Below are 14,014 nucleotides of genomic sequence, written 5' to 3' on the forward strand. Positions count from 1 at the left end.
ATGTATGCGACCCAGAACACACTGCAGCCGATGTGGCCGGAAGCTCGGTGTAAGTCCAACTCCATGTCAATATCGAATGTGCCAGATCTTAGGGCAAGATGGATTTATGATGCACCACGTAAGGCGTCCTTCCCCAAATGGTATGCACTAACAGAAAATTTTGAAATGTAGTGGTCAAATCCCCTAGGGGACCATCACATTCAGGCCGAAACGTTGGAGACTCCTTTTAGTCGCCTCTTACGACAGGCAGGAATACCGCGGGCCTATTCTAACCCCAGAACCCGCAGGGGACAGACTGGGAAGGCATGGAACATTCAATGAGGCAGTTTACGCCTCAGGGTCACCTGCTGCCACCGACTTATTGCCTGAGCAGTCTATATCCATTGTGTCTGAGGGCCCGGTGAGATCTAGGTCCTCAGCGGATGCCAGAATCTCCACCTCATCCATAGACGCAGAGCTTGTAGGTAGCAATGGTGTGAATGCCACCGCAATTCCCTTGGTCTTGGGGATCTTCTTCCTGGATTTCCCTGGCTGGGAGGACTTCACTGATTCAGTCTCCGGGACTGAGGATGAGTGCGAAGCCCTAAGATCAGCTGCTTTTGGGCTCTTCAGCCACTGGCAAGTGTCATATTTCCCACTAGCAGAAACCTGGGAAGAGAGTGAGCCCAAGGGACCCATTCCTAGCGAGAGGAGCCGAAGAAGACTTACGCTTCTCCAGCGCAGAAGTGGGGACTGATATCCACGATGGTTGGTGGTTGAATGGGGGGCGGGAGGGGGGGGGGGGGGTGGTTGCTCCCGAAATAGGTGGTGCAGGAGCAACAAGGAGGGGAAGTGCCCCCCACCATCAAGGGGGCCGGTGTAGTCTTCCGGCTCTGAGAGGTAACCGGGTTTAGCGGAGCTGATAGGGCTAGAACTCTTGTAGGAGTGGCGTAAGACGATGTCAAATGTACAGGATGTAGGCGTTCAAATTTCCTCTTAGCCTCAGTGTACGTCAGTCGGTCCAGGGTCTTGTACTCCATGATTTTCCTTTCTTTCTGGAGAATCCTGCAGTCAAGCGAGCAAGGCGAATGGTGCTCTCTGCAGTTGACACAGATGGGAGGCGGGTTACATGGAGTATTGGGATGTGATGGGCGTCCGCAATCTCGACATGTGACATTGGAAGTACAGTGGGAAGACATATGGCCAAACTTCCAGCGTTTAAAGCGCCGCATTGGGAGAGGGATATAGGGCTTTACATCACAGTGGTAGACCATCACCTTGATCTTCTCGGGTAATTTATCAGCCTCGGAGGCCAAGATGAAGGCACTGGTGGCAACCTTATTATCCCTCGGGTCCCAGTGGACATGGCAAATGAAATGTACACCTCACCGCTCAGACTGCAAAAGAAGGACCCTGTGAAATATGATAATGCTGATTTCATCAAGACTGACCCAGATCTCATTTTGGACAAGCCCTCCACCTCCCCAAATAAGTCCTCTAAATGCTCAACAAAACACTGAGGCTTCATCATCATGAAAGATTCTCCATCAGCTCTCGAACATACAAGAGCAGCTGCCATCCTTAAGCCTGACTTTCTCCCATGGTGTGGCCAGGGAGTGCAATGATTTGGGGTCGTATTTCTGTCCATTGAATTGAGGCCATGAACGCTTTGAGACTGCTTGTGTTTGATCACCAGCAAGAGATGACGTACTATGTTTCAACATGTGTCATCTGCCTTGATGCCACCCACTCCGACCAGGGGCCCCTCCCCACGGGCACCATCTGGAAGGATGGCCATTGCTGAGAATCCCGAAGACTCAGGGTGACGAGCATCTACTCTTCGGTATACATGGGGAGTTAAAGGTGCAGGCAACAGCAGAGTGATCCCTGTGTGGTCAGGGGGCTACAACCAACATGGTACATGGCGGCCCCACCACAACAGCCTGGCTACCGTGCTGGATATCAGGTGCAACCAAGCAAACAAGTCCATTATCATCATCAGCGTAGAAAGCGATACTGCACAGTTGATGGAAAAATACGCACCCGGGAGGGTTACCTCGCCCAACAGTTGGAATCTGAGCAGAAGTGCAGATCACCCTCAATGAAGGATGTGAAAGGTCTCAGCGCATGTATGACATGATGTAAGGCGCCCTTCCCCAATTGGTTCGCTCTTCAGGAAAGTTTTGAAAAATGGAGGTAAAACCCTACAGGGAACCATCACATAACAGATGAAATGTGTGAGACTCCTTTTAGTCGCCTTTTACGACAGGCAGGAATACCTCGGGCCTAATCTAACCCCCAGACCCGCAAGTGGGGCTCTGCCTGACAGCTATCTGCACTCCTTAGAATTACAAACAGCTGATGTGTCTCCAGAGCACATAAAATGATACAGTATACAGTCATATGAAACACAGTCCACTTTGGAAACCATCCTAGCTTGAATGAAAGTATCACACATGATACATAGGGTTGCTAGATGTCAAGTATGCAACAACTTCATCATCTTAAAAACTGAATGTTATAAAGACATAAACAAAGGGGGGAAAATTATTTAACAGAAGTACTTATGCAAATCGCTAAAGATATGTGCAAACGAAGAAAGCAAAAAGAAAGAAAACCTCTGGTGATATTAGCAACTAACAGAGAGAAGGTGGGAATTTAAAGCTAATGAAGATGATGTTTTTTAATTTGATACAATATGAAAAGTTAAACAAAATTATTTGGAAATGGTTCAGAGAGGATGTAGAAGATATGATGTAAATCTCACACAGGAAACAACTGAAAACAGTTTGAGAATAATGGGGGAACAGATAGTTGCAGTTAAACGCCAATACTTCATTGACAGACATGGATGGGAGTGCGATCTGTTGTGACAGCTGAAGGGGGAGGACACTCTGGGTGTGGTCACAAGAGTGCAGCATACATTATGAGGTGGAGTGGCTTTAGCCACTTAGTCTGCAGCAGCCAACAAATAAACTCTGCAATTGGTAGAAGCTAGAGTCTGTGAAACAGCGTGGCAATCAGAAGGTAGCAGGTAGCAGAATGAGTTACTTCCAGCTTTACTGATGCTGGTAAATCTGACCATTTGTCATTTGGAAAATGTTCTCACATTTACACATAGTTTTACTCTACACACAGACAGATGGAGTACATTGATTCCATCCTGATTGGAAATGTTGGCATCAGGACGGGCATTCAGTCACCAATTGCCACCAAAATCGGCTCAATCAATGTCACAATGCCAATCTCGTAGTATGATTGGGCAGAAGCACATGAAGAAGGAGAAGAAGAATGAAAATAAAGAATGCTGGAATTAATGTCAGAAGACATGTAGGAAGCCAATCAAGAAACGGAAACAGAAAGGAATCGGTGAAGAATGATGTTTGACACCTTACTGGTATTTTATTGAGAAATGAACACTACAGCAATCAAAGAGCATAGTAATGAGGCTTTGAGAGAGCACACAGACAAAGAACTTGATTGTTCGGGAAACTCTGCTGAAGAGGTACAAATATTTCTATGCCTTCTGTGCTTTCATCCTCAATTTTAATGAGCCCCCAAAGGCTCAGTAAAGTTTATTTAGTTAGTTCCATGTCACGGTTGCATACATATTCCTTAATGATGACTAGTTTCGAATTTGTCCATTCACTTTTAAACCACTGCCTATGCCAAAAGTACATCACTGGTAAAAATATAAAATACAAATAATAAAATATGTGGTGTTAAAAAATAAAATAAAAAATTCATATTTTGAGAGGTGCAGTATGGACCAAAACAAGATAATAATGTCCAATAAACATGGGCTCTATTTGCATACCTTAAAAGTTATGAGCACACGTTCACCTCCACTACTGTGTAACACAACTCTTCTACTGCAAGCACTTTGTTACTACGAATGCTCTACAGAATGCAGTAAACAAATGAGAACACATTATTCTGTTATTATGAAACAGCAAAGCTTCTAAAGTCATTGTCTTTCTATTACATATGGCCTGCACCTTGTAAGCCATCACTAAAGGAGGTGTTCAATACTATATTTGTGCTACCACTGAGCAAGTTGCAGGCTGTAGCATGTTTGTGTCACTCGATGTGGAGCATCAATGTTGCACAGGGCCATCTTGCCTTGCCCATTCACCCTGTGAGTGGACAAGTGGGGGTTCGAGCAGAGGGGAGGGGTCTGCTAGCTTTCATGAGCTACACTGTTAGGCCTGTTATGGAGCCCTTACGGAAATAGTGTCCAGGGTTGGAAAGATAAACAATGTTCACTCAGTATGTTTGCCTGGGATCTCATCTAAAATGTGGAGGAAGCTACTGATGGCACATTGGGCAGCCATCCTCAAGTTGCAACTCATGACAAAACTGGCAAAACCTGTTGGTTGGGATCTGACACCATCTTCTGTTCATATGGGCAGCTAGCAGAAGTGGTGAAATGTACTAGCCTTACTAGTGGGAAGCAAGCAGAGCTTGTAATTTATAGTACTTTATCCCGAATTGACTGGGGTCCTTTGGTTTGGAACCAAGAGGATGGTCTCAACAAGAGGCCCTATCAATTATATGATGGTCTCTGTGTTATGGGGTGGAGAATTGTAGGTCCCCTTGATAGGTCACGGGTGCATCACACAGAGGATGTAGTTACTTTGTTAACAGATTATTTCTTTTTCTTTTTTTCTTAAGGCTAGGCATTAGTTTGAGGTCCTTTGAGGGATGCACGCAGGTCAATACGCCGAATGAAATCAGATTACATACAAAATGAAGATACTGTGTCTCTCAAAATGTTAACAGTCAATTGCTAGAATTTTACTGCTCAGCTGGATATTTGTCACACTCAAATTGTACTTGGAACTGAGAGTCAGATGAAACCCAAGCTACGAAATATTTAATGAAGCATGGGATGTATACAAAAGGACAAGTTAGATGTCATAGGAGGAGCTGACAAAAATATTGTGTCAACTGAGGTCAAAATTGAGTGTGACTGTGAATATCTGAAAGAGAGTTGCTGGCCTATGTGAACTTTACCAGCCACCCAACTCTGCCATAACAACTGTACAATAATTCAAAGAAAGTCTACACTCAGTACCATGGAAGCAACTTGATCGAAGAGTATTAGTTGTTTGAGACTTTACCATATCAAGTGTAGACCAGGAATCCATGGATTCAATTGTTGATGTACAAAGTCAGTCACGAGAAGTAGTTCTGACGATGTTTTCCGAAAATGTGTCTTGAGCAGCTATTTCACAACCCACACACAATGGAAATATTTTAGACCTTGTAATAATAGTTCCAACATTACTGACAGTGTTAGCAGTACAGGCAGGGATTAGTTAATGTGATGTCACCTGTAACAATAATGTTTACTGAAGTTTGTAAGCCCATCAATACGACTAGGAGAGTTTTTATGTAGAAAAGAGCTATAACTGAGTAGCGATGGACCAAGCGTTATTAATTTCACAGCCGGTCACTATGCTGCTGCAGGATGCTACACAGGGCAGCAGGTATTAAGAACCAGTTCCTCAGCTGTAGAGTTAAAATAACAACTTGATTTATTTAGCAGAATTCATACTGCTGAATAGTCAGTGCCTCAGTGGTGCATGTTGAGCCTGGGCAGTGATGCTTGCTTGTGACAGCAAGAGAGGGCTACCAGCACAAAGATGTTGGGCTGGACTGGTGGCAGTGCAAGAAACAAAAGCAACATCTTGGCAAGCACAGAGCTGTGGTAGGCCTGCAACCATCAGGCATGCAGAGGCACCAGACCCCATTGCAGGCTGGTCATGCTGTTAGGGGCAAATGCAGTGACCAGTTAGCAGCTCGCAGTGGATGCAGTTCAGGAGGCATCCAAGAATGGACTGCAAACCAAGGACACACAGAAGGTGCCCTCAGGTTGGTTGATGTCAGTCAGTAGTAGATCTCCAGCTCGAAGGCACCAGTTCAGCTCCCGGCAGCATCAAGACTACACGTAGCAAATAGACCAGAGGCTAGCAGAGGCAGCATCTAGTAGTATTTAAATAGTGGATGATCCACTTTGGGTCTACGACTGCTGTGGAATACTTTTCAGTGTAGGACCCAGTCGACAACAGAAACTGCATTGCTGGGGCAGGTGGGTGCTCCATCCATCTCGGTTATGATGGGACATCGCTTTTAGTCATTTAACCAAAGAAGCGGCACCACATCAGGCCTTAGGAAGGAGTAGTCCAGATCGTCACTGCAATGGCCTGATCCTTGTAATATACTGCGTCCCTGACAGCAGGTAACACGGCCCTGTGTGTGGTAACCGAGCTCACTTCAGTGCCAAATAGAGGCTTCCGTCATGTCTGATCAGCATCTTTCCAATTTCTGTAGAGGAATGTTGTGAGCACCCTTCTGGCTCACCTTGCCATAGGTTATGAACACCGATTTGTATAGGTAGTGACATAACATTTCTCCTCTCTTTAGATGGTCTGGTCTACCAGATTGTGATTTGTGTTACTGATGCAAATCACTTAACTTTACATTTAAGCATATGCTCCATTCTAACACACCTATTTAATGATGGTTTAAACTGATCGTAAATTGCACTCTTGAAAACTATGTGCCAGCAGTAGATTAAGGCTGGAAATGACCCCACCGTGGTTTAATAACAAAATTCGGAATTTCAGACTATGCTGTGAAAGCACAGATTGCTGCACCTTTGGTTCGAAAACAAACATGGAAATGTCAGAAGGCAAAAGTTAGCAAAAAATTGTGCAACTGTAAATAGATTGATACACAAAGCACACAACCACTTCCACAATGATACCTTAGCGAAAGATCTCACTGCATTTAATAAATCATTCACACAGGAAGGTCACACAGACATATCATTATTTGACTGTTGCATCGACTCCCATATGGAGGAAGTACTAATAGGCAGTCCAGGTGCTGAGAAGCAACTGAAAGAGTTGAAAACAAATAAGTTGCCAGGCCCAGACAGGATCCCAGTTTGGTTTTATTGAGAGTACTCTTTAGCATTGGCCCATTAGTTAGCTTGCATCATCACAAATCTCTTGGCTAGCACAAAGTAACATGTGACTGGGAAGAAGTGCAGGTGACTACTGTATACAAGAAGGATAAAAAACAGAACCTCAAAATTACAGACCAATATCCTCAACATCAATTTCCTGCAGAAATCATGAATATAAACTATGTTCAAATACGGCAGAATAATTTTTTTTATTTTTTGAGACAGAAAAGCTTCTGTCTACAAATCAGCACAAATTTAGAAAGAACACCTCATGTGAAACTCAGCATGCCCTTTTCTCACATGATGCACTGCAAACCATGGATGAAGCTCAACGGGCAACATTCCATACTTCTACATTTTTGGAAAGTGTTTGACACAGTGCTAAGCAGCAGACTGCTAATGAAGCTCCAAGCATATGGAACAGGTTCTTAGGTATGTTAGTGGCTCAAACATTTCCTAAGTAATAGAATCCAGGATATCTTCAAAGACTAGGATATAGTCAGGAATGCTCCAGGGAAGTGTGATAGGAACTCTACTTCCTTGAATACATAACCAATCTGATGGATAGGGTGAGTAGCAATCTGCAACTGTTTACTGACAATGCTGTAGTATATGGGGGGAAAATATTGACATTGATTCATTGCAGGAGGATACAGGGCAACTGAGAACTTTTTTTGGTGTGATCAATGGGAGCTTCCTCTAAATGCCAATGCGTAGGAAAAACAATTCTGTAATGTTTAAATATAATATTAGTGGTGGACTGCTTGGCACAGTAACATCAACAAAATATATAGGCATAATGTTGCAAAGCAACATGAAATGTAACAAGTGCCTAAGGTCAGTACTAGGGAGGTGACTAGTTGGCTTTGTTTTATTGGGAGAATTTTAGGAAAGTGTACCCCCTCTACAAATAAGTCCACATACAGAACATTCGTGCAATCCATTCTTCAGGATTGCTCTAGTGTTTGTGATCCCAACCAGGATATATTAAACGAAGACATTGAAGAAATCCAGAGTTGTGCTGCTAGATTTGTTACTGGTAGGTTCAATCAGCATGCAAATATTATGGAGATTCTTAATGAACTCAAATGTGAATCCCTGGTGGGAAGCCAATGTTTTTGTGAAACACTACGGGGAAAATCTAGTGAACCATCATATGTGATTAACTGCAGAATAACTCTACCTTAAATGTCATATGAGGACCACAAGGACATGATAAAAAATACTAAGGCTCATCAAAGGTTTTTCCTTCACACCACTTGCGAGTAGAACAAAAAGGGAATGACAAATAGTGGTCACTTGTGGAGTATATATGTAGATGTAGAAAGAATCCTCTCTTGTCCTGATACTGAACCAGATATTCCTAGCACATTCCTATGTGTAAGGCTTTCTACTCATTATACACGTGCTAGAGTACCAATTTAGCGCACAGTTTCTGATAACACAATTCTCTGCACACCATCTCCTTTAAAAACATATTCACATAAGAATTTGTTTTAACATCAATAATGGACTCCTATCCCATGGGACAAAAATCTACTGCACCACATTAGCCCCTCCAAAATTGGGTACACCACTTGAACATTTTACTAGATTTGAATTATGTTTCTCTAACATGGTTGACATTTGATGATAAATGTCAAACTCTGTTACATTTTATCTGGACAAAAATGGAATAACACCAAATAGAGCTTGCTTGATGCCTCCATCACTGCTGACACAAATGGTTGTTATACATAGCACAGTTTTGTCTGGAAATTCATATTTTCTGCACAGTGGAGTTAGCTCAGCAACACTGCTATCATATGGTCAAATGACCCTTTACAGACTTTGCGGTCAGGTTCCTTACACCAAAGCATGAAAAACATGTCTAGAAAACATATGCATCAAAATACATGTCTTGAGATATAGGAGTACTACTTCATCTTTAATACTGTAAAACATCTCTTCTACTGCAAGTGCTGTGCTTTACACATTTTGGGGCCAGCCGCGGTGGCCAAGCGGTTCTAGGCGCTTCAGTCAGGAACCGCGCTACTGCTATGGTCACAGGTTCACATCCTGCCTTGGGCATGGAAGTGCGTGATGTCCTTGTTAGTTAGCTTTAAGTAGTTCTAAGTTCTAGGTGACTGATGACCTCAGCTGTTAAGTCCTGTAGTGCTCAGAGCCATTTTTTTAACACTTTTGGGAGGAGGTATGGACCAAACGATGAAAAAAAGTCTAGTAAGCATGCGGGCTAACAACTATGAGCACTTTTTCATCTTCTCTACTATGAAACATGTCTCTTCTATTGAACAAGTGCCCACAGCTCTTAAAGTATTCATTTTAAAGCTCATGTTTACTATACTTTTTTTCTTGTTTTGGAGTAAGGAACCTGTCCTCAAAGTCTATATAAGGAATTTAGTTGCACCCTGTATAGCCCAAGATATATTTTAATTCTTGTATAACACAAATTTCGTTGTGAATTGCAAACTGCAAGATACTTTAAGAAAAGTGGTACTCTATTATATTCAAATCTCTGGCAAGAATTTTGATGCACATTATGAAGATGTAGGCCTATTGCACACAATCTGTGAAATATGTAATGCAGGCGTGGGCATTTAGTAAGTCTTACCCTTATTTACAATGTGAATGTTGCCAGTGGAGGTAAAAAAACCAAATTACAAACTTTAGCTTATTCTGCTTGGTTTGACAACACTTGTACTCTCAATTTTTCAATAAAGCCATGGATCAAGTAAAAAGCCCGGCCAACTCGTCCATTTTTCAATTAATTTCTTAGAAGAACTAACTGGTGTATAGAATTAATAGGCCTAACATCAATATGTAATGTGAGTTATATATACATTTTCTGCGCATGTTAAGTACGTTAATACAACTAGTCTAATCAAAAACTTTACACACCTTTCTTTTAACAGTCCTTTCCACAATTCGTAAGTACAAGCGAATATATTACTACGTTTTTAATGCTGTTATTTGTTAATGAAAATGTGTTCCGCTGAGTTTATTTACTGGTTCTAAATTAATATAAGTAGCAACACCTGTAATGTTGAACGCTTAGCAGTACGCAAACTCACAAAAAAATTGTCTATAGTTTTCTTGTATTCACTTCAACTCTACTCGTAACCTACAACGAATGTTCTAGAATAATGACAGGCAGACATTAACCAGTAAATTATATTGATGAGCAATTGAATATCGTTAATCTAGAACTGATGTTTGAATAATATGAAGTACTAAAACTGTTGTACACAAATGAGGTTTATAGAAATTTGTTATTATCTTGCTTTAGTGAAACTAATTCTACTCACTGTAACAAGATCAACCGAGGAATGAATGTTTACAACTAATGTTTACTCCTACAAAGTAGACCAACTCTAACCTCCAACTTCGAAGCGTCTGTGAGTAGAAGACAGTTTAAGTCACAACGCTAAAAACTACATGAAATTATCAAGCAAAAAATGACGGAAACAAATATTATTACAGTAATATAACCTTGTATGATAGTAATTCTCCTATGTCCATCGCTGCAGCACTCTTCCCATACAACTTCGGTCTCGCTTGTTGCTATTGTTTTGTTTACTATTAGTTTCTGGCTTGTTCGCTGTACAGCGCTACGTGTTGAAGGCTTGAACAATAACCATAGAGTCGTCCTCACTCTCAACTTGGCAAGTGACGAGGAAGGGTTAAGGTGGAAGTGTTCGAATAGTAACTGTGAGTTACGCGATATAACAACAGTCTGCGAAGAAATTGTAGTTTGTTAATCCTCCACCCAGACGCGGCAAATTCCAACAGGTAACATCCAAAATCATGCTTTTTTAATCATTTTGCAATTAACCAGCTATTATAAATTATAGTAACAGCTTGTTTTGCCGGCAGCTGCGCGTTCACGCTTTGTCAAGTTTGTACGGAAGAATGTGGGAGATTTCATCAATGGTAAGAACACTTTAGTAATGTGACTGTACGCTTGCCCCTATTATATGCGTTGTATTACCATATATGAGCATGACATAACGAAGTTTTATTAAATTGACATGAACACGCTTTTAAGCCCGTAATTAGCTCTATTCAATTTGCGATGCTGTTCTTACCTCATTTAAGATTTGTCACAAAATAACCCTTCGTGTACTGCAACAAAATTTCATATTCATTTGTATAACACCAATTAGTAAACTAGGAGAGCAGTTATTAATTACAGGCATTGCAACAAAGTATATAAGTTCTTTATTTGGGCATGATGAATAGGGACATTGTAATTATCGCTGTACTGTAATAGCTGGTCAATTAAATTGCGAACTTACGCGCACAATCACAAACAATACATACAACATGTAAATAAAAAGCTGAGTAAAATTCCCGTTGCACGCGTAATGAAAGGTTTGCTAAGAATTCAGTAACGTAAGTTAATTGTATAGTGCATTGTTCAGGTTAACTTTGGCACACGAATCACCTGAAATGGTTTTTTTTTTTACACTCGTTAGTTGTGATGCATTGTTGGCCTCGCCCTAAACACTTTTTGGCTAGGTTTAGCTCTCTTGGGTAGCTTTATTGTTGTATTGTTTTTGAACAGTTTTTTCTGAACTGTAGAAAAATTAAGATTTTCTAATATCTTCTGTTAATATCTTTTTACGAGTATTTAAAGTAAATGAGATTTAGAAAGAATTCTGCAAAGGCCACGCCAGTTCTATGAGGCCCAGTGGATATTGCCACTCGAGCGGCAATAATGTCGCAAGGATATTTTCCACACGAGGGGTAATAATCTTGCATTGTTGTTGTTGACAAAGCCAACATTTTTGCATAAAAATAAATGTTGCCCCGTTTCATGATTTGTGATACGATCAACGCTATTTTAATGTTAGTCGACGCAATTTATCATTTTTTCCCCAAAATTCGATTAAGTTTCCACACGTTACAACGAACGTGAGAATGGAGGCGTCGCCGAAATGTCCTAGGAAGTTACATTCATGACCAAGTACATGTCTGCATATTATACGTATTGTTTGCTGTGAAAGTTGCATGTGTATATACGTATCCAATGATGTTACGTGTGGAAGTTTGGAGATCATGGATTTTATTTTATAATGGGATTAAATCGGATGATAGGTTCTTTCTTCTTTTGAGGAGGATGTAAAAATCGTTAAGTTAGCATTTTTCTATAAGAGTGTAAATAATTCAGTCTATGGCACGTATGCTCCATTCCACATGCTCACGGATATACGAAGGGTATCCTACCATAATCACTTTTGAAATAACTGAGCCCAAGACAGTTTTGGTCGAGTAGCTTGAACTTCCGGCGCTTCACATAAGTTTCATATTCTAGTATCGTGGGACTTTTACAGTCCCCATATCGTGCTAGTGATCGTACGCTGCAGCCAATGTATTCAATTTTTACGATGCGTGACGGCAATATAGCCATATTCTTGTCAGAAGAGTGCATGATCCACATCTTGCTCTGGTTCTGTGACCGAAAGTGCGTCTCATCCCTATACAGGGTGAGTCACCTAACGTTACCGCTGGATATATTTCGTAAACCACATCAAATACTGACGAATCGATTCCACAGACCGAACGTGAGGAGAGAGACTGGTGTAATTGGTTAATACAAACCATAAAAAAATGCACGGAAGTATGTTTTTTAACACAAACCTACGTTTTTTTTAAATGGAACCCCGTTAGTTTTGTTAGCACATCTGAATTTATAAACAAATACGTAATCAGTGCCGTTTGTTACATCGTAAAATGTTAATTACATCCGGAGATATTGTAACCTAAAGTTGACGCGTGAGTACCACTCCTCCGCTGTTCGATCGTGTGTATCGGAGAGCACCGAATTACGTAGGGATCCAAAGGGAACGGTGATAGACCTTAGGTACAGAAGAGACTGGAACAGCACATTACGTCCACATGCTAACACCTTTTTATTGGTCTTTTTCACTGATGCACATGTACATTACCATGAGGGGTGAGGTACACGTACACACGTGGTTTCCGTTTTCAATTACGGAGTGGGATAGAGTGTGTCCCGACATGTCAGGCCAATAGATGTTCAATGTGGTGGCCATCATTTGCTGCACACAATTGCAATCTCTGGCGTAATGATTGTCGTACACGCCGCCGAACATCTGGTGTAATGTCGCCGCAGGCTGCCACAATACGTTGTTTCATATCCTCTGGGGTTGTAGGCACATCAAGGTACACATTCTCCTTTAACGTATCCCACAGAAAGAAGTCCAGAGGTGTAAGATCAGGAGAACGGGCTGGCCAATTTATGCGTGCTCCACGTCCTATAAACGCCCGTCGAACGTGTACCTCACCCCTCATGGTAATGTGCATGTGGGTCAGTGAAAAAGACCAATAAAAAGGTGTTAGTATGTGGACGCAATCTGCTGTTCCAGTCTCTTCTGTACTTAAGGTCCATCACCGTTCCCTTTGGATCCCTACGTAATTCGGTGCTCTCCGATACACACGATCGAACACCGGAGGAGTGGTATTCAAGCGTCCAACTTTAGGTTACAATATCTCCGGATGTAATTAACATTTTACAATGCAACAAACGGCACTGATTACGTATTTATTTATATGTTCAGATGTGCTAACAAAACTAACGGGGTTCCATTTTAAAAAAAACGTAGGTTTGTGTTAAAAAAACATACTTCCGTGCATTTTTTTATGGTTTGTATTAACCAATTACGCTAGCCCCTCTCCTCACGTTCGGTCTGTGGAATCGATTCGTCAGTATTTGATGAGGTTTACGAAATATATCCAGCGGTAATGTTAGGTGACTCACCCTGTATATTATTTCCCCTAAGCTTATCAGTCGCAATTACTGAGGTGAAAAGACTTCCATCCAGTATCACTATACTCAAGCAGTAATAGTAAATCTCTTGCCTCAGGTCAGTGTCAGCAGGCAGATACTTTGGATCCGTAAATTCTCGACCACTGTAAGGGGGAAATTCAAATGCCCTGCCATCCTGGTTCTGATCGGTAGACATCAAGAACAGTTTCTAAATTCGTGCCGTTGCCGTTTACGGGATTTCTGTTAAAACAGGCCGAGAAACAAAGCAA

General features: G+C 41.6%; 2 protein-coding genes across 6 annotated transcripts in view; one reads left to right on the top strand and one right to left on the bottom strand.

The window, feature by feature from the left end:
* LOC126458137 (beta-catenin-like protein 1) overlaps positions 1-10,589 on the bottom strand; it is a 96,371-nt gene extending 85,782 nt beyond the window's left edge. The window contains exon 1 of one of the 2 annotated variants that reach the window (XM_050094979.1): positions 10,445-10,589. In XM_050094979.1, the coding sequence (XP_049950936.1) occupies positions 10,445-10,474 (30 nt within the window). In that variant the 5' untranslated portion in view covers positions 10,475-10,589. Of the gene's footprint in view, positions 1-10,260; positions 10,332-10,444 lie in introns of those variants that run through there. The other variant, XM_050094981.1, reaches the window with a different exon arrangement.
* Positions 10,590-14,014, top strand: part of LOC126458138 (uncharacterized) — a 404,279-nt gene continuing 400,854 nt past the window's right edge. For 2 of the 4 annotated variants that reach the window (XM_050094982.1, XM_050094983.1), the window contains exons 1-2: positions 10,590-10,744; positions 10,829-10,885. The gene's annotated coding sequence lies outside the window, so the exon portion shown is untranslated. Of the gene's footprint in view, positions 10,745-10,812; positions 10,886-14,014 lie in introns of all 4 variants that reach the window. The other 2 variants (XM_050094984.1, XM_050094986.1) reach the window with 1 other exon arrangement.

This window comes from Schistocerca serialis, chromosome 2 (assembly GCF_023864345.2).
Source record: "Schistocerca serialis cubense isolate TAMUIC-IGC-003099 chromosome 2, iqSchSeri2.2, whole genome shotgun sequence".
Taxonomy (NCBI): domain Eukaryota; kingdom Metazoa; phylum Arthropoda; class Insecta; order Orthoptera; family Acrididae; genus Schistocerca; species Schistocerca serialis.